Source organism: Apteryx rowi, unplaced genomic scaffold (assembly GCF_003343035.1).
Source record: "Apteryx rowi isolate R43461 unplaced genomic scaffold, aptRow1 scaffold_55, whole genome shotgun sequence".
NCBI classification, from domain to species: Eukaryota; Metazoa; Chordata; class Aves; order Apterygiformes; family Apterygidae; genus Apteryx; species Apteryx rowi.
Window position 1 is genome coordinate 2,784,760 of NW_020450816.1, and position 26,527 is coordinate 2,811,286.

General features: G+C 36.8%; 1 protein-coding gene across 1 annotated transcript in view; it reads right to left on the reverse strand.

Annotated features, from left to right (window-relative positions):
- Positions 1 to 377: 377 nt before the first annotated feature.
- The window catches only part of ANKRD50 (ankyrin repeat domain 50), a 41,627-nt gene continuing 15,477 nt past the window's right edge, over positions 378 to 26,527 (reverse strand). Inside the window, exons 2-4 of the mRNA XM_026081478.1 lie at positions 18,254 to 18,483; positions 5,841 to 9,388; positions 378 to 3,420 (exon numbers count right to left, since the gene is read on the reverse strand). Of these exons, the coding sequence (XP_025937263.1) occupies positions 5,844 to 9,388; positions 18,254 to 18,483 (3,775 nt within the window). The 3' untranslated portion in view covers positions 378 to 3,420; positions 5,841 to 5,843. The remainder of the gene's footprint in view (positions 3,421 to 5,840; positions 9,389 to 18,253; positions 18,484 to 26,527) is intronic.

The window sequence follows — 26,527 nt, forward strand, 5'->3', positions numbered from 1 at the left end:
AGAGAAACTCTGAGGAAAGAGATATTTAAAAAATACATTTGAAGTGGTAAAGATTTAACAGCAGCTGAAATATTTAATTTATTGGCTTTCCTGGTATATATTGTAAAAACGTCATTTTAAGCAAAAGGACACCCAGTGAATTTCTTCCTGCAAATGCTCAGGTTAACACAGACGAATGTGAAGAAGAAAGTCAGATGGGTGATAAGCAGGGATGCAGGAATTAACTTCAAAGTCTGAGTTTTGCTAGCCCAGTGTGCCTACTGCCACCTATACTGTGTTTCATTAAGTACTACCCAAATGTTAATCAAGTTTAATAACCTTTTCCTGAGATATCCCAAGAAATGAGGTAGTAAAATTAAAACAGTTAGATGTTTGCTGAAAAGCAAATATATTTATTATGCACTTTCATATACACAGGGATTTTCGCTTAATATAATACAAGGAATAAAATAAAAATTTTACAATGTGAAATTCATTCAATGTACATTAAAGGCTATTTACAACCCACTCCAGGAAAAACAGTCTATCTGCAAACCAAGTTAACTGAGGAGTTCAGATGGGGAACATTAAGCACAACAGACGTTTGCATAGCAGAGTAACTGATGAGGGAAAATACCTTTTTAATTTTAAATAAATGGTAATGTTTTCAATACTGATCACAGAGAGGACAAAAAAATGCATCATTGTGCCTCAATACCTCTTAATGCATTTCTCTTTTGAAGAGCTTCTCCACATGTACACAGTATTGATATCAGTGTCCACAAAACAGTCTTTTCCCTAGTTTTCCCATCAAGAATTGTAGATGCCTTGTGGAGATGACCTTGGAAGGATCAGTGAAATGTGAAGAAGAGAAACAGGATTCACGTTTTATTCAGGTTTTTTAGGTTGTGAGAATTGTTACATTGACGGAAGAAACTGTGCTGTCACAGCTATGCAACTCCATTCACCTCTATTTGATTGTACAGATGTAAAAGAGCAGACCAGAACAGAGAGAACAACTGGGGGGACGGCAACTTTTCTTTGTACGCAGAAACCTCACAAATGATATTAAAAAATCACAAGCAACAGCAAAGTGGAATGCCTCAGACCTTTTGAGAAATCAAACATTTTAAAGCAATTCATGCTCTGTTCCAAAGCGATGCCCAAAATTTATAGGAATTGTTATTTTCATTCTCAAAACATTTTCAACAGGTCTACTTTCAGCTGATTTGGATATAGGGTTTCCCCACTAACTGTTTCAAATGTAAATATTCACACACAAACCATCAGGCTGTCTAGAAATTGCGGCCCCTTGTGAAACTGGCCATATTTCTACGTTCTCTGTCCACAAGGTGCATTAATAACAACACAATAAAATTAAATAAATATAATCCCAATGACAGTCAAGGTCAGTAGAAAAACGTCAGCATTCAGGGATCCCTTTCTACAGAACAAAACATACATCTAATAACTATGAAAAGTTTTATTCTTGCRCAGTATTGCAAGTGTACTGTACTTGAGGTTCAGAATAAGTTTGCTGAGAACATTTTGGTACTCTCTCTTTACTTAGCCACTAACTCTCTTAAGGCCATTTTGCAAGACTTCTGTTATGTTAATTTTATAATTGTCCCACGGGGACAAGAAATTCAATACATGAAACATTCAGAATAATCAATATTGCTGTGTGTCAACTTTTAACATGTAATTTTGCTATGCACTGAATGCCTCACTATAAAAGATTTTCTTTTTACATTTAGTAACAAGTGAATAAGAATGGAGGTGCAAGATACTTTAAAAAGAAATCTAACTTCAAAAATGTTCTGATGATTGTTAATCATAATAACAAGACACTGAGCCCTTTAGTGCCTCAGAATATGTACTAGATATATATCCAGGGGCCATTTATTAAAGTTTAAGGATAGCCATACATCTAATTAATCCTCTATGAAAAATAACCTCAGCTTTCTATTATCTTATTTGTGGAATGATCGGAATTAGAGTACGAAAAAGAGGAATCTCAAGCCTTGAGAAGAAATACTACTCGTATAAAAATAGCCTTGTTTTCTAAAGAGCAAGGCTGTGTAATGGTGAATAGTAGAATATAGCTTGCGTTTTTAGGAGAAAATAATCACTTGCTTCATTCTTTCACTCATAGAGCTGTGCAAGTAAGTTATGCACATTCAAAGGAAAATTTCATACTGTTCACTTCTCACATACAATGGCCTTGATTTTGCACTCTTTTATACAAGTACAATTTTTCTACTGTAAGAGTGGAGAACCAGCTTTCCACTACCTGTAGATGGACTAGCCAGGCTGCTGATTAACCATGCTCCAGGTACAGAGATTCCCACACTGGCTGCACACGATCCATCTGAGGACTGGAAGCAGTAACTACATCCATACGAGTTTGTGCTATATAGAATTACCATCTCAAGACAGTGCTAACTCAGTAATCTTTGTACTCCACAGTCAATTGTGTTACTAACCTTTTGTTTTTCCATTATACTCTCACTGCATATTCTCTCAGTCTAATTAACAAAGCTTCTGTATTTTCCATGGACTTGTTTTATTGACATTCTCAACACAGTCCTTCAACCTGGAAAAATAAAGAGCTGACTGTTTCTAATGTATGAAGATATACATGAAGACAGGACCAGACCTTTTTACTTATCACCTAAGACATACCCATATTAAGTTACCTCATTACCATAACAATAACTAAGACTATTTAAGATCAGATGTCCAAGACCAAATTTGCCTATCACTTTCAGTGGTCACAGTCTGCCATCCAGATTTGGTGCTGTTAATACCAGATACTGGATTTTGTGTTTCTTAAAAATCCCAAAGGTACTTCAGATGGTTGCAGTTTGACTCTCTTGCTACCACTGAACAGCTATTGTATAGACAGAACACACAAGTGCAGTATTTATAAAATACTGTTACAAGATTGGTATTTGAGGGAACTTTTTGCAGCACACAGGAAACTGACCATACATTACAGCAATGCAAATGTGACAAACCGCTTATTTTCTTTAGCCACAGGAAAACAAATACAAAAAGCACTGCCTTTCCATACACAGTTCACTGTGGCACATGCACCTCTTCCAAGCGTTCTGAATAGGAAATCAGAATTCCTTGTTCTTACAATTTTCAGCTGTTGTCAGAGAAATACAGCATATATCTTTCTGCAATTAAAAAAAAAGTGCTCATTCTGTGTATTAAATACAAAGTACACAAAATAAATTTCTGAAGCACAGAGGGTTATACTGAGAAGGCAGCCTTAAAATGTAGGCACGTTACAGTAATTAAGGTAACTGCACTGTAATAATCACATTCTTAAATTTCTAGGTGGACTAAACAGGCATTGTGTGCTTTCATCCCAGCCAGCCGATAAACCATTCCGAGCAGAAGCACTTCTGTTCACAGCATCATGGAATTGGCCTAAAAGCACAAAACAAAAACGTTAAGTTTTGAAACAGTCCTTAGTATGCACAATGTTGTCAGAAAGACAGCTACCTGACTTCTAATTCAGGTTAAAAAGACGCAGCAATGTACCACCGATGAAAAGTATTCCCTGTCTAAACCAAAGCACATGGCACTCTCTACCATCCCAGCTGCTATGTGGTCCTCACAGCAACACAACCTTCTGAACATAATTCAGAAGAGGCAGCAGGGAGGGGACACCACTCCTCACATGCACTGATAGGATATTTCTGATGTGATTCTGTACAGGTGACTAGGGCGACTCACTGGTCAGGGAAGTGACCGCTTTTGCGCTAGAGACTTGGCAAAAGAAGACATAATTTATAGACTGCACCAAGCAATTCCACACCACCAATCCACGCAAAATTGTTTTGAAATGCCATACTTTAAACGAAGCTGTGTACATCGTTAGAGAGAGCGCAGAAGAAACCGTTTGGTTATCCATCACCTTACATGCTTTGTACATAAACAGGTACTTCACAGAAAAAAACCTTGAACTTTCCAAAAAGCAGTACTTGCTCCAGGGAAGGCAAAACCCAACTTGAATTTTAAAACTGTATGTGCCATGTGCACATTTTTATATTCTTTGTTTATAGTTTAAAATCAACCAAGATAGAAAATTCGAAAGAGTGTGCCAAAGGGATTATTTTATCTATGCTTCCAAACAGTACCAGTCTTTTGATGACAGGTCAGGACAAATCAGTACATCTTAGGTCTGAGCCTAACACAATAAATTTTAACATAATTGAAGCTAGCACTGAAAGGCAGGCTTGGGTACAGAGGAATTATGAAATACAATTGTTAATTATACATTTTAATATATTCTAYGGTGGCAGAAAAAATTTTACAAACAAATTTGAATCCCATTTTGGACGTGATGTAGGACTGTAATAATCTAAAGTTCTTTTGACTTTTAATAAGAGCTAAGGCCCATCCCTTCTCACCCACTTATTCCCCAAATCCCTGCTCCCATAGTCCTGCCTCTGCACTTCTGCCAGCTCCAGAGCTCATCTCACCCTTTGGTAAGTAATGCTAATATTTGTATTTTATAAACCTACAGGTCTGGTATATAGTTTTTTTGGAACACTCTTCTTTTAAATGTTTTGATTTAACCAAAGTGCTAGCCACAAGGAAACACCTTAGGATCCTACACAACATTGTGACTTTCTACAATTTACAAGAGATCTCAGCTAAACCTAGAAAAAACACGTCCCACTAAACTTTGTTCTATTTCCAGGGCATTTGAGGACAAACACAGTCTACGTGCTTTTGACAGCTCAAAATCTCCCATTTGGGCATTCTGAAACATCTGCAACTGTCCTAAAAAATCTGCAGTCTTTGATGACTTGCAGCAGAACTGAGTCAGCTATCAAGAACGTTTTTGTTCTAAAGAGCAGCAGTCTGGTCTGTCAGAAATGCAGCATTCACACAAACAAAAAATACGTTTTCAGAAATAAGCAAAGAAACAATGGGAGAATATATGCATTTCATAAAGATGGTGCTCCTTTAAAATTCAAATGCATATTATTAATTATTAATATATTCCCAATACCTTAAAAAAGAAAGATAAACAAACCTCATCAGGATGAGGGAGAAAATTAATTCTACTTTAACTGACTCACTGACAGTGTATGTCTGAAAAAGCTACACAAAATTCCATTTTCAGCATAAAATTGGGTATTGGAGAGAAAGTAGGAAATCAAAACGAACCCCACTGATTTTCAGCTTATTCTTAAGAACTGCAGAATGTCAGAAAATTAGTACCGTAACATAGATTCTAATCTTCCTATGAGGTACGTCATCTCTTTTAAAGAAGAGTTACTTCACAGTAACAGAAATAAAAAATTAATGCCTCAGGTAGTATTTTAACTTTTAAATTTGCAGATAATTATGCTAGTCAGATTTCACATTTGAAAGCTAAAGTCAAAAAAATAAAATGGGTGTTTCTAACAAGCAGGAATCTTCAAAAGTTTCTTGAAAAGCATTTTTGTAAATACGACTACAGGTATTCAATATAGACAGAATTGCATTTCACTGATGACTATCTCTGAAAATATCACATATTAAAATTCCTAGCTCCCCTTAAATTGCAAAAAGAAGATTACAGTTCAGCCCTATATGAAATATGCTATTTTATTCAGGTATATATCAAAGACTGTGGGGCAAAATTCAACCAAACAGAATTCAGCATAAAGTGTAATGGCTCTCCAGTTCTTGTAARGACAACGAAACAAATGTCTACTAGGTTAAGATTTTAACATTCACGGTTTTCATTAAGCAATTATGGTGATAAACTACAATGAAATGTATTTTGAGCTTACTTAAAACACACACAGTGAAATACACGCATTTGATTCCTTTGTGACTATGTAGGTTACCTTTTATAATGGTGTTTCTTTCTTGTAGTTGAAACTTGGGTCACTACCTTCAATCTGAAGTTTTAAGGCTTGCTTAAGGCTGAGTTCTGTTTCCGCGGGAGGATAGCCTTCCAGCACCTCCTGATGCCCTCTATCCTGCACTGTTCGTGGGACAGAAACCCTACTAAGAAAAACCTGATTGCTTTGAAGATGGTAATTTGGATTTGTCATAATTCCATTTCTCTTCTTCTGTTCCCCACTCTGCTGGTGAATGAGGAACTGTTGCTGAGATCGACCAACTTCTTGCTGAGCTGGTGGGACCAAAATTTTGCACTGTGGTTCTGCTGGCATTGATTTATGTGGCACACTTGTCCCAGATTTGGCAATAGGTACTCGTTTATCAAACTGAGTCATTTCATACTCTAACACTTTTGGTTGAGAGGAACTACTCTGTTTTATTTTTTTTCCACCTGACCCAGATTTGCTGGAGTTGTCCGTTTTCCCCTCTTTGTTTGTTTTAGTTGATTTCAAACTAGGTTTTACTTGGCTCCATTCAAATTCACTACTTGGTGAATTATGATTTTGACTCAGGGAATGAGTTGTGGAAGAAGGAGAAACAATAGACTGCCTGCTTCTGCTGCGTGGCAGGGAATGCTGCTGTATTTGTTCTGTAAATGACATACTGTGGAAACTATCAATGGGCACTGTTTGAGCAGTCGCAGTCGAGGATGTGGTACGGAGAGAAGAATTTTTGGAACTCTTCAGGGAATTATTCGATAAAGATGACTTCTGACGGTCAACTGTAGAATCAGGCGATTCTGAAGGAGAACTGAACGCATGAGCTGGCCCATTAGACAAGCCACGCATACTAGGCTGCATATCTCCACCGGTACTCCCTGAACTATTTGACTTCATTGTTAATGACTGCATTTTAGAGGAGACTGACTGCAAGGGTTTTTGCTCCATTGTGTGGACTGGAGATGGAGTACAACCATTCAGAGTAGATGCACCATATTTTTCCAGTAATTTAATAATCTGAGAGTGTCCATTTTTAGCTGCAACACGCATAGCAGTGCGACCAAACTGGTCCGCATGATTTGGATCAGCACCATGCTCCAGTAATATTTGCACAACATCGATGTGCCCCTCTTGGGCTGCGATACAGAGTGCAGTAGCACCCTGATTACACGTATGGTCAACCAGAGCTCCATGCTCAATTAAAAGCTGCACTACCTTCACATGACCTTGCCAAGCAGCAGACTGCAAAGCAGATCTCTTCTCATTATCTGCAGCATTCACATCAGCATGGTATGTTATCAGCACCTGTACCATCTCCAAATGGCCCTGCCAGCAGGAAACATGGAGTGCTGTTCTTCCTTCAGCATCACTTGCTTCTACGTTTGCACCATTTTCTAAAAAATACTCAGCCATTGTAAGCTGGTTTTCTAATGCTAAGATATACAGTGTTGGCCGGCCATCAGCATCTTTGTAGTTTACATCTGCTCCATGGCTGAGCAGCAGTTCAACTATATCTCTGTGACCTTCTAAAGCAGCAACACGGAGAGCATTTCTCCCATCATAGCCTCTCTGATCGATGTTAGATTTATTTTCCAGTAAAATCTGCACGCAATCATAGTGACCTTCCTGTGCAGCCAAAATGAAAGGTATACGTCCATCATTATCAATTTCATTTGTTCTAGCACCTTGTTCTATAAGTGCTTCACATATCAACCTGTGACCTTCAAAAGCTGCCATGTGCAAAGGTGTCCAGCCTGCATCATCTCTATGATTTTCATCTAGTCCCCTGTCCAGCAAAGTCCGTACCACTTCCACATTGCCTTGTGCAGAGGCTATGCTCAGAACTGTTCTCCCTTCACTATCAATGCTATCCACAGCTGCACCCCAAAATAAGAGAGTATTTACAACTGAAGCATGGCCCATGGAGGCTGCTGCCAGAAGAGGTGTACGACCATTGTTGTCTGTGTGATCAACATCAGCTCCTCCTTCTAGAAGTAGATCAACAACATCCACATGTCCTTCATAAGCAGCTACCAGCAGTGGAGTCATGCCGTCTTTATCGCAATGGTCGACTTCAGCACCACGGTCAATTAGAAGACTAACCACTGAAGCATGTCCCTTACTAGCTGGTACACAAAGCGCAGCAACAGACAGCGCAGTCCTTCCATCCACATCCTCATGGTTTACCTCTGCACCATGGTCCAGCAGGTGCTCCACAATCTCTTTATGTCCCATGTATGCTGCTGCAATCAAAGCTGTTCGACCCTCATTATCAGCTTTGTTAACTTCAGCACCATGTTGAAGCAGATTCAGCACAATATCTTCATGTCCTCCCCAAGCTGCTGCTCTCAGCGCTGTCCGACTATCTGCGTCTGCACAGTCCACTTTGACTCCAGCGTAAAGGAGTGCAGAAACCACCTCTGTGTGCCCACCCCACGCTGCAGATCGCAATGCTGTCCAGCCATCACGATCTGTGTGATTAACATTAGCCCCACATCCGATCAAGCAATTGACAACCTTGGTATGCCCCTGTCGAGCGGCTAAGGTAAGTGCTGTTTGCCCATGAGTATCTTCTATCTCTAAATCTGCTCCTCTTGAAACAAGCAAGTTAACAACATCGAGATTGCCACTGTACGCTGCGTTGGCTAAGAGCGTTCTCCCATTCGAATCACACTGGTTTACTGAGGCTCCATTGTCTAACAAGGTACGGATGGAATCTTCCCTTTCCAGAGCTTGCCGAACAATGCAAGATGTACGGTCATCTTCACTGTTGACATGAGCACCGGCTTTTACCAATAGCTGTAATACTTCTTGTTCTTTAGGAATTAAGGTTGACAGGGAGTCTTTGACAGGTGTGCCATTCCATATCATCCACAAAGCCAACTCTGAAGTCTCTAACTGTAAATTTGAATTAATTAGATGCAATGCAAATTCTTGAGCTTCTAATGGTGTTAAATCCTTTGCTCGGCAGGTGTAACTCATTGCCAGCATTCTGTGTCCCTCTGCTGCATTACACAAATATTTCTGCGTACAGTGCTTTACATCCAGCAACCATTCTGCAAAACTGTAATGAAACAAGATTTTTGTATTTCCAAGTCCATCAATAAGGACTTTTGACAGGACATCCAATTTGCGTTGAAAGTCTTCCATAGTCAGTGTCATATTTTTGGTCCACACGGCATGATACAATTCCATTGTGGTTAACGGCCTACATGCTGCAAGAATTACATTAAGAATAGGCTGGACCTTTGCAAATTGTTTTCTCACAAAAAGTCTCTGACAAAGCCAAAGATATAGGCCATTTAATGTTCCTGGAATATCACGGATCTCTCGCAGCATGATAAAATTCTCCACGACACCATCCAGGACACGTTCCAGATACAAAAAGCAACCACTGCTTTTGATGTGAAGCTGATTCAGCATTTCTGCAGTTTCTTTTGTGAGATGTTGTCTCAGCGCTTCTTCCTGATCTAAACGATGTAGAATATATTGCTGCACGTCTTTCACAATATAAGCCTTTCGTAGATCATCCAGACTTATTTTTCGAAAACCTATTGGAAGAGAAGAAAGTTACTTATTTTTGATCTAGTTTTAATTAATTCAAAGTTGAAAAAGGCAAAAACAAGAACTAAAAAAAAAAAGGAAGAGACATACTTCTGGGTAAGCAGCAACCATGATAATGTATTTTGCATGTACAGATACTGAATRTAAATTTATATTAATAGCAGAGAACTTTGACAATAGATACATACATTGTTTTATCATAATCTACTATAAAAAGAAACGCATATTACTAAATGAGAAAATTTTCAAAATAACTCTGAATCACGCATTGTGTGTCTGCCTTGAACAATACTAACCATCTAAGTGAAAACAAAAAAGCAAAACCAGAACTGCAATCTAAATAAGATTATTAAATATTATACTATTAAAGGAATAATCCTTTCTCCAATTTAGGTAACAGTGGACCTCTAAATAATTTTCAGCTATTAGATTAAGACAACTACTACATTAATATATTATAGAAGAGATTATTCACACCTGGTACACAGGTATGATAAAATGTATATAACAAATCACTCATAACAAGACTGCCTTAGTTTCTTTTAATAGCCTTTATGATGAATAGAGACACTGTCAAAAATAACTTTAAATATCTTTATAACGCTGTGCAATGAATATTAAATTCTTTTCCAAATAAAGACTTTACTATAGACAGACATCCTAGTTCTTAGGTAGGTGACTCATTACATAGGGAAATAGGTTCTCAGTCATATGATCCCATTGTTATTCCAACCTGTTTACATTTGAAAGAAAAAAGGGAAATTATTTTGTGCATGTATATATACACTGGGTCTATCTCCTACCTAGATGCATACACATACACACCCACACACATACACTGACTCTGTGTGTTACCCTCACAGAGCATAAGAATGCTATTTTTAGAAATAGGTGAAAAATAGTCTCTAGGGCCATTTCAGTAGCAAGAAAGCTCTCAAGAAAGAGGCAGAACGGAGCATCTAAATGATGTTACAGTTACATGGACTACACAGTTGATCTCTGTCATTTAAAGCATTTGTTTTGCTAGTACCAAGTTATGCATTTGTCAAAGACCTACCTTCTTCATTTAATGAAACATTACATTGTTTGAACAGTACTTTTCTGGAAGCTATAGGAAAACCACAGAAGTTACTGAAACAGCAAATTAAATTACTGAGTTTAAAATTGTATTTTAGGCCACAATTGTACCTCACTTCTGCAGGTTCAGATCGCATCTTCCAGTATAGCAACTTGCACATGTTTCCTTAGAGTCAGCTAATCTAGTCAAAAAAAATTTTGCTTTTCAAACCAGAAGCACTTACTAGCCCCCAAATTATACCGAAGGAAAAGCAATCATATAGTAACCCATTCGAAGCAATGTGGGCCCTAGCTCCATAGAACTAATAGTTTTAAGTGACACTTTGAAAAATGTCATTTTCTGATCAGTTTTTATTATATTTAAATATTCTATGGATCAGACTGCTCAGTCTGTGAGCTTGTTTAACTGAAAAGTCAGCCCGAAAATTAAACTGTGCTTTTGTTCCCAAATGCCTTCAGTAAAGGTTTTGAATGTCAAATTAGGCTCACTCTGTTAACTGTTTAGTCTCCATTAGCATTGTACAAATATAACAGACTAGAACTGAGGGGCAAGTTCTGGTGAGGATACTGCTTTAGTATCCTACTTCCTTTATTAGTTACAGTAGCTATACGAATCTAAACAGGACTAAATCAGCAGACTACTTAAAACAAAAGTATGCTTCTCCCCCAAATAAAATAATCTGGTAGGACGTAAAGTAACACTTTTGCACAGTCACTTTTCACACTAAGACTACACTAATAACAGTGTCTAACTTGCAGATTTTTCAATGAGAAGGTAAGGAGACAGAAAACAAGATTTTGGGGGCTTGTTCTCTATTGTACTGGGGCATATTTTTTTCAGCTCTACAAATAAACAAAGAACTAGCTTTATCCACCATAATTCATCACAACTTCTAGTAATGTCCTAACCGGACCTGCAGAATGGCATAGTTCATTGATTTTACTACCCACTTGATTAAAATATTCTGTATGCAACTTTGCAAACCTGTAATTCACGCATATAAGTAAGAAACAATATAACAAATGAGTAAGGACAGCCAGTGCCCTCAGATCCTGCAGATTCTAAGCTTTCCTTTTAAATGAAAGGCTATTTCTAAATTATGATTGTTCAGAAGATATAAAAGTGGAAACAGTGGAATTAAAAACAGAGTGCTGGCTCCATGCATTCAGCCCAAAGCTTGGCTGCATGCATCCACAGACACATGAATACCCAGAGCTGTAATCAGGCACTTCAGTATAGCTTTGGTTGTCTCACTGTCATGTGTGCAGGGCACAGCTCCATTTCACTGAATACAGAGCAAATCCAACCACCAAATCCATTGACTTTCTGCTTCTTTAAGCCTCTCTGTTAAGAGTGCCTTAAATGCTTCTCCAGGTCAAATCAGTAGCTGTCACTTGGCTGAATGAGGCAAAAAGCTTTGCAGACTCCTTCTGAATGTGTCTCGTTCTAAGTGATTCTCCTCATGACATCTCCAGTCTCTCATGTCAATCCCATGCCCTTATCTTTCCTTCTTATATACTTGCATGTGTAAGTTATTTTTGTTTTTAATATAACTTAAATGCTTTCTCAATTTTCTACAAGTTAATTACATTCCCCCAAATAAGAAAACCTCTGATAGATGCACACGGCAGCAACCCTGAGATTTCTGCTAGTGCTCAGTGTTGACCAACTAATRAGTACTCTTCACCTTCCAGGACTCTCAGCCTTCACATGCACACTCACAGAGCAGTAACTATCCAAGCATCTCAGTCTGGGCATGCATGCAGTATAATTCAATTGCTTCAAAAGCACAGAACTCTTGTTTATCTTGGAATCCAACCTGTTTTTTAAATACCAATTTTAATTTTGCTTCCCAAAACAGGTAGCAAAKCGAATGAAACCATTTTGGACGTGATCACAAAAACAAACAAACAAAAACTCTGGTGGCGAAAAAGGATTTTTTTTTTTTTTTTAAATGAGGCTGTATCATTACTTTTTCCATGTTATAGTTGAGAATATAGCCCTACTCTGTACTCACCCAAGACATACCAAATGTCTAAACACTCCAGACAAGCAAATAAATCGCTGAAGAATTCAGAGCAGAACTCAGTAATCCAAACAATTTGATTGGCTCTACGTTCACCCAAACTAAAAGTTGTTTTTTCTCTTGAAATATTTCAAAATAGTCCTTCTCAGTGAAATCCTATATGTCATATCTGAAGACAAGCTTGTAGAGCAACAGTAATATTACAGACATAGAGATTTTTGCCATATCCCAGAAATATGTTCCTTAAGGGTTGGGATTAATAAATTTCCATTGTAAGAGACTTTGGAACAGAAATAGGGTGTTAATTTTAGCCATAGCACCATGCTGCACTATAATAAATAAACAAAAAAGACTTTATAGATAGAAAATATATTAAAATTCTGAAATTCCTTTTGCTAGTTTGAAAGAGTACAACAAAGCTGTGTTTTTTTGCCTGAGCATCTATCTAAATGAGGTCATTTTACATTTCTAAACAAAGATCCTGCAAAGTTGCTTTTCAACCCCATCAGATACAATAAGTCACTTTCACAGACAAGAAGCATCAAAACATTAAGAGAAAGCTCGTTTTGTTTCAGATGCATTCCCATGAACTACCTAAGCTCAGCAAAACAGCAGTGCAGCAGACAGAATTTGCAGTCCCACGACCCTGCTTTTTGCATTGTTAAGATTTTTCTTACAACACATCACTTTCAACCCAATAGAAGCTCCAATATGGATTTTCCTGATTTATTGAATTCCTGGCAGCTCTGTAAACGAATCAGTTCCAAATGTACTTCTGGGCAAGGTCTGGGGTCATTCAAAGAAAAAAAAAAAGCATCTTGGCTATATAAATACTTCTATAGCATGTTAACCTTTTCAAACTTAAAAAAACCCATACTATTAACAAGCAGGCTCCACTAAATACTTAAAAATATCCGTCTATTAAGATATTATCTAAATAAATTTTATTGCATAAATTTTAAATAGGCTTTAATATATTTCATTTGTTTAACTGCACTGTTAACTTTAAAATAATCTAAATGATTAAAACCATGGCAATATATTGACATTAATAGTATACACTGCTGATCTAAGCATATATTAATTAGGAATTTCTATGGCCATTTATGTACATCTGTGCAAAAAGAATAATGTATCCAGCAGAGTAAAAAGCACCTGAAAACTAAAGGAGCACAGTTAGCTTTTAGAGCATTTGCAGCATATTATATTCCACATTTCATCACATCCACCACAGATGCTTAGAGACATTGGAACGGTCTTGACCAAATTCTGCCACTCTCACTGGTCCAGGTCATTGCACAGAAGCTTATTTAGTTAGATTTACTGATAACAGTCCATTAAAAACAAAACAGAACAAAACAAAACAACAAACCACACACAAAACCCCCAAACCTTCCCTCTTTAATTACACAGAATAAAAATGTATAGTGGGGAAGTTTTCTTCAAAATACACACAGAACTTTTATTAGGAAATATTTAATGTAATATTCCCTAGTATCAATTTTTCGAAGTGGTAATCAGAGAAGAGTGAGAAGAGATGAAGTATCAAGTAACCAAAATCATGTTCACATGCTAATAGGGAAAAAGTCTGCCCAAATTATGTCCCAAGCCTTTTGAGCAAAATTTTTCAAATATAGGAATATAGGAATAAATTTTACAACTATACAGCTATCAAACAGCTGTATAAATTATCTTTTATGGTCAAAATCCAACAAAGACTTTAAAGCAACATGAAACTATTTGAATAAATTCCAATTTCCAATGAAAAATTAGAGGACAACTCAGATTTTCTTTTTTTGAAACAATCTCTCCCAAAGGAGTCTCGTGCCATTTACATTTTGGAGTTGACAAGTGAGGAGAAAAGGCTCAGTTCCAAACCAGGCAATTGACCTCATTTGAAGATTCACCAATATGACTGATAGTAGCTTGAATAAACTAAATAGTATGAATCTTCTGGATGCAGAGAAGCTGGTTATGATTTTTACTGCATTTTCTCCAACATTTTCATAGTCTTGCTCATTTCTTAATTTTAGAAAAGGCTACAAGAATGATTATTTTCAACATCCATTAGGACTAAACCCAGCAAACAGTGAAAGTACTAGAAAAATCTACGCTCCAAAGATTTCTCATCCAGAATATGTTTGGATAAATGTCAGCTTTTAATAATATCTGAATGTCTGGAACTGAATGATGGATAAATGGAAGAGGGAAAAATTAATGACCTACTGTCTGCTTTTGCCTATGGATAAGTAGGTGAATGGAGTTTATGCTGTCTCTGATGCTGGTCTAAACCCTTTCATATCCATTTTTGTGTTTTTTGTTGTTGTTTCCAATATCTAACATTAACTTTATGGTAACTATGGTTCCCTGAAACATGACATCCACCTGAATTCTACCGTTCTGGTGCACACATGCCTCACGCAGGAGACTGAGTTCTTTCAAGCAAGAATGTCAGTGTTTAATTGAGGGGTTTAATTAAGCCAGATGCCAATGAAATACATAGATATTTGCTTTCTGCATGTAGCTCAAAAGAAGAAATTAAGTAAACGTCTATTAAAAAAGTCTCTTTAAACCAAGAAATAGTGCATTTATGCATAAAGATATTAAACATTTTAATTACTTATCTTTGTGCTATTAAATGAGGAAATAAATGCTTTTCATTCAAACCTATCTAAATAAAGTTGCCTGATTTCAAAATATCTAAAGCTTTTAAAACAATACGATAGATCTTTGAAAACAGAATTTTGTTTAAGAGTAACTGCTGTACTTTTAAGATTTAGCCTCATTTTAGAAGAAACACCTGTATTAGCTAATTAGCTGAAGCATAACAAACAAAAAAATTATGCTCTGTGCCACTTTCAGGTTAGAGGGATTTTTCAGTTACTTAGAAATATAAAGGAACTTTGTATTTCTATAATTTCTATATTTCTATATAGCAAATTTTAATAAAAGATTGGAAAGAATGTGTTTAATGTATCTATTCAATAGTCCATACTTGTTGATGAATGACAGCAAATGACAATGCAGGAGATGATTTGGATAATTATGGATGCATAGGAGTGAACGGCTACATAAGAAAAAGATCCAAAAGAAAGCAAGCAGGCATGATGTGGTAGCTGCTGACAGTTTACATACAAGAGGAGGCAGCATGACATGCATTATCTGTTCCCCTTCTTTTTTACTCAATTGGCTGGTTTTTGCTCACTGTGGAGGGTGACCGCAGACTCATGCAGGCATCAATTTACATTTGGTTCTTATTTTTTTGAGGTTGTCTTTGCAGCCATAAGAGGCAAAAAATATATTTTTTTCTTTAAATTAACAAAAGCTGAGATTCTGGAGCAAGGGGAAAAATCTGTAGCACATTGTGCTACTACAGCATCTTGGAATACACAAGGGGCCAGAACACAAGCCGCTGCAGATGCAGACAGTAAAGAATTATTCAACTTTCATGAATAAGTTGCCAAAAAAAAAGTGAAGGAACAAACAGGACTAGAATAAACTTCCTTCATCTTTTCTCATTCGTACAGTATCTGGTGGTAGGAATGATATGTTTACCACTGGCAGCAGCAAGATAACTGTGGACAAAAGACTGGACTCTTTCTTCCATGCACAAATTATTTTTGTTAGGGATAAGCTTGCAGAACTCTCATCTGTATTGGACACCCAAAAAAACCCATCTCCAGGACCATGCCATGGCAGCAACCCTGCCCTAATCATTTATAACACATTCTGACAAATAGGTTTAGCTCTCATTTCAGCAGATTTCTAAAAGAAGTTTTCATTACATGAAAAATTTAAATGAAACTTGATATAAACTGATTATAAACAAATTAGTATTGGCTAGTATATCTTTCATGACTTACTCTAAAAGTTTTAGCACATAAAACTGCAGATGGGACTCATTTTCCTAAAATAATGCTGAAAAAATTCCAATCCATCTTACTAAATTAGAGCAAAAGTGATTTTTTTGTTCCAGATTGAAGAAACACATCCGAAAAAAACGTACAGCGCTCATATTATAGTTAGGCTTGTGAATGCTTATTTGCTGGGAAATTGGAAGCATGAGAATTTCAGTATAATAGTGTCCCAAAGTGCTGAGCACATCATACACCATTTCTTCTATCACAAGTGCAAAAAACACTCATCACAAATCTTGAATTCTGCTAGCCTGCCACATTAACCAGCTTAGATAAACTGGCTCAGCTAAAAGCAAACACGCAAATACAACAAAGCAGAAGAGTTTGCCTCAGTAGAAGTGTTAATGACAGACTATCCTTTTCAGGCTAAAAACACGATATCAACATTATCTTGAGTTTTGCAACACAAATTTGCAATGTATCTGAAGTTAAAAGAAGCTTCAGCCATCATCCTCACATTCACACTAAATCTTTCGCAAACTTGAGAAATGGCTGCAAATCGGAAAATTATCCAATAGTGTATTAAGTGGACAACTGTCACATTGGCTGTAATGTTACAGTTTTCTCTCAGAGTGGGAAAAAAACACCACTTCCTCCAAACAGACCCTAACATTTCATCTCAATTTATATCCAATTATTTTGGATTCATTCTTTCTTATTTGTACCTTTTCCACAGTGGAGATGGCATTATAATATTCCAAGTCAACTTCCTTATTATGCTATTCATCAAATCATTCTCTGTGGAAATGAGGACTTAACTCATTCAAATTAAATTTATTTTAAAGGCATATCCATTAGTTCTGCTGATTTTTCCTGTCAAGAATTCCATCTGGAAACATACTTAGAAGACAACAGCATTTTTTTAGGACGAGTCTGCAATATTAATACGATTCAGTGGAAAGGAAATAAAACAGTTCTGAAGAAAGTTTTGTCTGTTTTTTGGCAACGACAACGTATCTAATCAGCCAAGTTTTGACAAAACTATCCCCATATGAACATCCAAAGAAGCCCTATGAAACTACCCGAGTTTCTTTTGGTTCTCAGATTCTCCCAAATACCACTGTTCATGTCTGCCACTGATTAATACAGTACTTCATTCCAAATGCAATTATCACATTGACCTTTTGCCACTGTGGCAACGAGGAAGCCTACGGGTCTATGTTCTATAATCACATTTTTGTCCTAATTGTTGCCTTAACACACACAGGCTTTATGCATCGGCCTGGAATCCAGTCTGGATACTGCCTTTTACTGAATTTCAGAAAATATCCAGTAACAATGTCATTATAGTGAAGAAATGTTCTCGTGACATAGTAAAGCCTGGATGAAGAAGTTGTAAGGCATTCTTCACTGTGCAGCCTCTGCCAAAAATATACTCTAAGAATGCAAATCTACACTGTTACTCTCTCAAGTTCTGCCTTCAAAGGTTATTCCCTGCTTTCTGAAAATAAGAGGAGAAATTTTAACATGAGATGAAAAAATCTTTTGAGGTTATAGAAATGGGTGTATACAGCAGATATACTTAAGTACTTACACATCATTTACCCTGTTTCAAAGCTCTTTAGGACAAGCAAAGCATGAAAAAAAGCTCACAGCCACCAAAAGTTGTATTGCAAAGATATAATATACGTCCAAAATACTCTGCTGATTTAAGCTTTCCACAGTTCTCAGTAAACTGGAACGTGTATTTTTTAAGAACTATCATTTCTGTCATGACCATTTTTTTGAATTAAGCATCATCACTACTTTCAGCCATCACCGAGGGTCTTGTAAATACTTTCTCTCTGTTACAGGGCACAGGTAACAAACACTTTTTATGGTCTGTACTCACCTGTAAACATTTTTGTAACAGCTTTACTCTGCTTGCGGGCAGAACATAGAAGGAGCAGCCAGGGAGGGAAGAACTCAAAGTGACCAGCTAAAAGCTCTGCTACTGTTCCAGATAAACCTGTAGAAGTCTGTTCACCCTCGGAAACATTACAGCCCTCATCAACTGAATCTACAAGCAGGAAGAGGCTCTGCTGAGGGGGCTTCATTCCCAAAAGCGGAAGCAGAATGCACCTGTAAGGAACATGAAACAAAATCAGTGTTTTAAATACATTTAACAATACATTAACAAGTATATAGTCTTTCAAGTCARAGCGATGATCAGCTTAAAAATGTAGATTTAATTTTTAAACAATCTAAGGCATTTTTTTAAATAGTTACCACAGAAAATACTGAAGTAGACTGAACTTACTTAAATATGCATAGTCTGAGTTAGTCAATAATGTAGTTATTGCTTATGCAGTATTACTTTTTAATGAACTCATGATATATAACAATACTTTAAAATCATGTTGTTCAAGGTTCATTGGAAGAATTAGAAGAATTTTGGTTTAGTAAGAAAGCAGTTACTTGCCCTCAAGTTTAAGTAGTTCATCACTGTTGGCTGCCAAATCTGCTATTATTGCTTCTTAGAAACTAACAGTGAACAAGAGTTGGTCATGAAACAAAAGTCTAAATAAAACACACCTGAAATTTTAAGCTGAAAATTCTAGTCTAAATGAGTAACGGTTTTACAAAGAACTGAATTTCTGCAGTTTGGTGCCATGCCTTCACAAATGAAATGTCAATGCATCTAGTAGCCAACTAAGGTATTCCGCAGGGCCTTGGGTGTGTTTGTTTTTATTTATATTGAGGTTGCCAAGTTCCATTACTGAAAAAGGATTATCCTGCATGCTAAGTATGTCAGCATCTATACTAATGCATATCAGTGCATGGCTAATAACAAAGGTTCTAACCTCATGCATGTCGTAAGTATATTATTTTTTTACTTGAGTCCATAATAATCTTCTTTCATTTGTTTTATTGAATAAATTTATCTTCAGAACACTTTGGCCAACACATTAATTATTACCTACCAAATACTTATATTAAAGTACTGGCAAATCTTGCCTATTAATGGAAACAACACAACCCACTCTTCAGAAATGTTTTGTAAGCACTGTTAGTAGAATGTTTGTTATTTTCTGTTTTTTGACTGAGAAGAATGAAAAATGGTAAAAGAACTGTACATCTTTTCATGTTCTGACAGTAACAGTAGAATCTAGCATAACAGACTATGTGATCTAATACACTTGGAGAAAATTTCCCAAGGGATAAAAAGGAAGTACAAAACATTTGTATTCTTAAAGTATTCAATATTAGATTAATTTTAAATCTCTAATACTAGCCTCTATTATTTTCAGATTCACAAGACTTCTTTGAAGAACTCACAAGAATTCTTTGGTACTTCCACAAAACTAGTCACTCCTCCAGAAAATGCCTGAAGTGCAACTAAAATCACTGTGCACTAAACTGGCAAGTTAAGCAGCTACCAACTTACAGAACAGGAAATTAAAGTAGCCATAAGGTTAAAATTACTGTTCTAAGCAATGCCAATCCCACACTGAAAGGAGGCAGATTGAAATTACCACACTTTCCACCCTTTCCCCCCCACCAGAACACTGCCTTGCCCCCTCAGCTATTCATGTCAAAGCAGTTTCCCTGCATTGCTTCTATCTAAATCAATTTTCTTTTCACATAGGTCTCTCTACGAAATTAGTTTTCAAGTATGAAGGTTATTTCAAGAGGTAAACAACTGGTAATGGTATCTTAAGCTCACCTAAAATTCCAGGGACCTTACCAAATACACCTATAAAATATCTTAGTAGTATCTGACAAAGTTCCTGCTAGTATTTACCTGTTGGGAATACCACCAAGAGAAGTTAAGTGCCATGTTTGGGAAAGAGTCCCAAATTATTTTGCTTAATTCCTACTGTTTGTAACAGTTGGCTGGAGTAGGTCAAACCAAAAGGTTCAGCCAGCCTCCAAATACGGCTGAAAGTAAATGTCTAGGGAAAAATGTAAGGACAGGGGAAGCACTAAATCCCATTTTCCCAGAACACACACTCAGATTCCAGCAAATTGTGGTTCCAGGGACTTTCTGAAATAAGAGATTTGGTCTTTGTATTTCATAGTCCTTAACTGATTTTTCTTCCACAGATTATAACATTCTGTAGCAAGGAGTTTTACAGCTTAATTAAACACTGTGTGAAAAATCACTTCCTTTCATTGTTTTAAACCCAATATCTCCTTGTTTCGTTTGATACCCTTTAGCTTCTGTACTGGAAAGGACGGTGAGCAATTACTCTATATTCACTTTCTCAAAGTCAGTTGTAGTTTATTGACTTGTATCATATTCTCCCTGACTCATCTCCTTCCAGCCAGAAGAGTCCTAGTGTGTTGACTGTGCTTCATACAAAGCTATTCCATACACCCTTGTCTCCCTATGCTGGACCTTCTTCCCATTTCACACCACTTTTTTTTTTTCCTCTTGAATCTTAGCATAGCTTAATTTCCACCAGGAAAAAAAAATGCATACATAGAGAGAAAGAGACAGACAGATAGACAATGGCTTCTCCCAGCTTACAGCAATATTACTAGAAGTGTGGCATTGAAGAGACACTGATTAGACTTTCTTTTCAAGTGACCTTACAAACCTATAGCTAAACTTCTGTTCTTTCTAGACATTTTATATCTATGATCTCAGAGTAGATGCCAAATAACATAACTGAAACTCTTCAGAGACAGTAAGTGAATACAATGTACCAGAAGTGAAGTCATGTGTACCACCATATACATTTCAGTAATTCCCACTCCCCTCTAAAATCTTATTTTCATAAGAAATTTACATAACAGCATGGAATTAACAAYGTCCTTTGTACACAGTGATTGTTGTTACGAGTCGCTTAATTTGCCAAGGGCCACTCAAAAGATTAATGTTGATTTTCTTTAATTTCTGAAATGATAACAAACAGCTACATCTTCAAGAACTTTCATATTCAATATAATTATAAAAGTGGTTATCATTACATAGCAATTTCCTTATAACAGAAAATTTCTGAAATAGAAATCTCGATTTAAAACAACAAAATGCAGGAATAGAAAATAATWAAAAAAATAGAAAATTTTTAGAGAAAGCAACAAGATTAAGTATCTTAAAGTACAGAATACAATTTAATGGTGATGTAATGTAGTGACTTATTTATCCAGAACCAGGATTTTTTTTTTTGATAGACTCTAGCAAATAAATAGTCCTCAGAACAATCAATCATCCCACAGATTTCTTCAGGTTTGCTACCAAGCTGACTGAGCCCATGCAAATAGGGTTTTCCACACATGAAAGGAATATACATGGGCAATGCTGAAGTTCTGCTTATGATTATCCTTAAGATTTTTAGATTGAATCCACAAAAATACGGAGACACAACAGAACAAAGGAGGAGAGCGGTGCTGTCCACAAAGACTGAAAAGGGAGTCACAGTGGAATGCATGCAATTGCTAAAAAAACCTCCACAAAACTGAAACAGGTGTCCACCAAAATACATGCCAGGCAACAGTTAATGAGCAGGTCTAAGAGCAAAGGAAATAACAAAGCCTAGTTTCTTATGAATTTGTCCCCCATATTTGATTGTCTTTGGTGTATAGGAAGGTCACGGGTAAGTCCTCACTTAATTTTTTCCTGAAGTTGGGATATTTGGAAAATTTTTCTTCCATTAAAATTCTTTGCCATCTATTACAGCATGAACATAGCTTATCCCTAAAAAGGGTCTCTTTTCTCTGTCCAGCTGCCTGTGTTCACTGCTGACTATCAGACACAACAAGCACATAACCCTCATCTCCTAAGGAGGTCCTAAGCAGTCTAAATGTGTTCAAAGTAGCAGCGCGCTCAGATGAGTGCGAGGCCACAAACCTCTACCAGCAGCTCCGCAAGGCTCCCTCCCTCGCACACGGGAGCACAGCAGCCACACGGCCATAGTCTTGCACCTGCACAACACGCTCTTTTCCACACCAGGCCAACCCAGCTGAATGAGTTAGAGATACAGTTCTGCCCACACAGATTTTTCTTAGGTACCAACAGAAAAGCATTGTACTGGGTACTTCTCTCTTTTGGACCAGACTTTGAATGTGCAATGTCCTTGCTTTGAACATGGCTAGATCTGTTGTTTGGGTTGTGTTTTTAACAGTTGCACGTTGTCAAGTGGGAAAGAACAATCTCTCATTAGCAGCATTGCAAGGAAAAAACTACAGGACGTGAACACTAAAGTAGTAATGTATACTTCCCAAAGCGATGCTTAAAAATGGTGCTAAAAGCCTCTCAGTAATGATGCTTATCACCATCTGCCATGCGAGGTTGCTATTATGCTATACTTAAGCTAATCTGTCTCCCAGATTCTGTTATGAGAATGCTAAAGTCTTATGAAAGTGGAGATTCCCATACTTGGGATCACTAGCACCTCAGTGCTGAGATCTCTGAATAATCTCTTATTTCCTAATGACCACTTGCATTTCAAAAAACAAAACAAAACAAAAAAACATTACCAGTGAGATAGCTTATGTGTGTTATTTACAATAATGCTCAGATTAATGCCCTATTACTTATGACTATCCGGAGTTACTAGAAACTGTACTCCTAGTAGGTGATGACACTGAATAACAGATAATACCCACGAACTCCAGAGAAGCATTTCCTTAAGGATTTTAAACGTAGGCTGAAGAAATTGAATCATAATACCTTGGAAGAAAAGGTTTGGTGATTTGGAAGATTAGTGGCAACATGATGGAGCTGGTTAACTGATCTCAGCAGTCAAGTGTACACTGGGATTTAGCTGGATTTATTCTTTTCTCAATTTTTTGCCAGTAGAACCTCATTAAAAAAAATCATCCTACATGAGAGAGACTATACCGTGCTGTCCTTGTTATGAGATCAGAATGCCCTATAGAATTTACTGCAAAATTGGTCATTGGTGCATTTGATCTAAAGAATTTTTGAAGATTAAGATAATGGAAGAAAGATGCTTATATATATATATATATTTAAGAATATATATATATTTGAGAAATCTAGCAAAAATCCTAACCACAGTAAGCAGAAAACTGATCCTGCCTAAGCCAGTTCTGAATCAGGTGTAGCACAAGCTCCATCCTCCCCAGCCCACAACTCGGGGACATGCAGGGAAGGAGAAGGCTCTCTAGAGCAGGCAGGAAGAGCTGGAGGCACAGCAGGGAGCCCAGGTTACAACAAGATGCCTAAGGATATAGGGCACAAATCTGTAGGCAACAGGGTTTCATTAGTTCCGCTGCTCATGGAATAGGCTTAAAAGCTTTGAAATTTATAAATCCAAAGCTTAAGAGCAGAAGACAAAGTACAAAATTCCAGATTTTTTTAATCATCTATATTAATAAAATTATCACAAATCACAGCATACAGCAAAATATCCCACCTTGCTCCCCACTGTCTTATGAGCATACAAATGAACATCTGTTTGCATGTTTTAACAATCCAGTGGTTGGTTACCAGACTATAAACCATTAAGACTATACACTTCACAGTTTCTAATTTGCATTTAAAAGAATCAAGCCTGTGAGGATAAATCTGTTAAAGGTCATTAGGAGCTTCAACAAATATATAGGTAAGTTAAGAGTTGAATTCTTCTTTCTTTTCTTTTCCAAACTGAATATGGGACATAGGTCACAATAAAAGAAGAAAAGGTAAATTTCTAATAAAAATAACAATTCCAGCTGCTCAGTTGATGAAATACTAATCTTTTTCTGAGAACACTTTCAGCAGCTGAATTCCTACAGAACTGAAAAAACAGATTACTTGCAGTTCTGCTTTCAGATTAGTGAGTTTTACTTTGCCCTGTAACAGGGCATTTATGTCTTATGGATCACTGACAACAACAGTCTATATACCTGGATGTTAATTCATTCTGACTAATGATTAGAGGGGTTCTGAATTACAGATTAAGACAAAATTTTACTGATAAAGCCTGATAACTGCTTCCTGTACAATAATGCCACCATTCCTGACACAGCAGCATGCATAATATATGCTTTGTGTCTTACCAGTTGTCCAGCTGGTCATAAAGCTTATAATATTCCAAAAAAGACACACACTCTCACGTATCAATCAACAGTGGTATTCTGAAAATACTATGGTTTTGAAGCATAAAAATATTTCTACAATTAAAATGTTGCAATGCAGAACATATTGCTAAATATGGGGAAAGTTAAATTGTCCAGTTTCATTATGCATACATAGCTGTGTGCATACATATGGCTTTGATCAGTCTATTGGAGTAGCTATTGCATAATTTTCAACATGATAACATGCATCTATAACTGATTATGACCTTCTCACAAAGTACAATACTGAGATTATATACATTTGTGGACTAAAAGCACTGATGTATATTATACTAAAGTAAATTATTGATTTTTCAGAAAATTCAGAGGCTGCACAGCCTCTGCAAAGCTGTGGAATTGGCTTTAGCAGTTGTAACCAACCGAAATTAGTTTTATGAAGAATGAGATAGAAAGCAGAAAACAAAAATTAAATTGAGTATTGCTTACTAGGAAAGCTCCAGGAACAGGACATATGTGTAAGTTTAGGCTATGGTCTTTCCAGAAGTGATCAATTAGACACAGCAAAAAAGTCTTGCTGTATAATTCAGTACCTCATTTTGCAATGTCTTGCAGTAACCTGAATTTTATCTGTAATTGTAAAGCAGACTTGTAGTCCCACAAGAAAAGCACAAAAACCAGCTCCAGGGCATCAGGTCTGACAAAGGTAGAGTCTATCACAGAACCACCTTCTGAGTGCCATCAGTCACATATAAGCAGAGCATGCTGGACTCCTGTGTACTGATTAGATACCTCCTATTATCTCACATGAATTTGTAGGTGATTTCTGCTTATAAAACATTGCTGATAGATCTACAGACTCGTGGATTTACCAGAAAACACAGAAAATCGAGACCATAAGAACAAATATTTTGGTGTAATAGGTGGACTGCCTAGAAAGTATGTTCTAACTATTCAGTCTGACATGCAAAAATCTGCATCCCCTACCAATGGCAAAAAAATAAGAGGGTGCAGGAAACAACACATTTTCCTGAGTGCAGTAATATAAAATAGTAATTTATTCTCTCTTCCAGTTCTGTTTTTAACAACTGAGCAGTCATTTAGTCCACTTTCCTGCTTAAAACTAGAAGAGGTATTCACCCATCATTCCTGAGAGATACTAGTCTAACACATTCTTAAAGATGTCCAATGATCAATCTATCAATGATCAACTCTATCTCCCCCAGTAATCTGTTCCAGTGCTTCAATATTCTTATCCTTAGAAACAGTTTTCTGCTTACCCCCATGTGTCTAACCTTAACCTGTGTTCCTGCAATTTAAGCCTGCTACTTCTTGTCCTACTCACCATGGACACACAAGTGTCATGACAAGGAAGCCAATACTGACCGAAGCTTATAACCATTCCTYGCTATTTAGTCAGCCAGATCATTAAGGAAAACTCTGCAGAGACACAGACCCAGGGCAGACTTCTATGAAACTCTGCCTGATGTAACATGCCAGTTTGAAAACGAACTAACAATAATTACTCTCTGGGTAGTTACTCAACTCATTTTACATGTAGCCAAATATATTTCTACCTAGAACATAGCCTGTTTATGTAAATGTCATGTAAATATCATCAAAGCCTTTCTGAAGTCAAAATATGACATTTACTGCTTCTTCCTTATCCACAAGTACTATTACACTGTTGTAGAAAGAAAACAGATTAGATTTGTCAAAAACAAGCCACACCATACCATGTTAGCAGTTTTTCAACTGTTTCTTCCAGCTGCTTGCAAATAGTTTGTCTGATTATTTAAATTGATATGTCTACAATTCCCCAACTCCTTTTCTTCTCTTTTTAAAGTGAGACACTAAATATCTGTCCTTTTCTTTCAAGTCTTTGAATACTCTGCCATCCAGAAGTTATTTGAAGATAACCAGTAACAATTCACACACTAACAATTGGAAAACATCACATCTATTCTATGTTTTTCCTGTTTTAGGCTGTAATCTTACTTTGTTGCTCATTTCAATTGTGTTAGCTGTCTGGTTGCAAAACAACTGTTTTAAAAAAGGGTGATACGCAGTCATTTAACTTTTCAGCCTTCTAAGTGCTGTCAGTTTTTCCCCTCCATTGAATATTGGGCCAACATTTGGTGGATGCTGTCTTCTT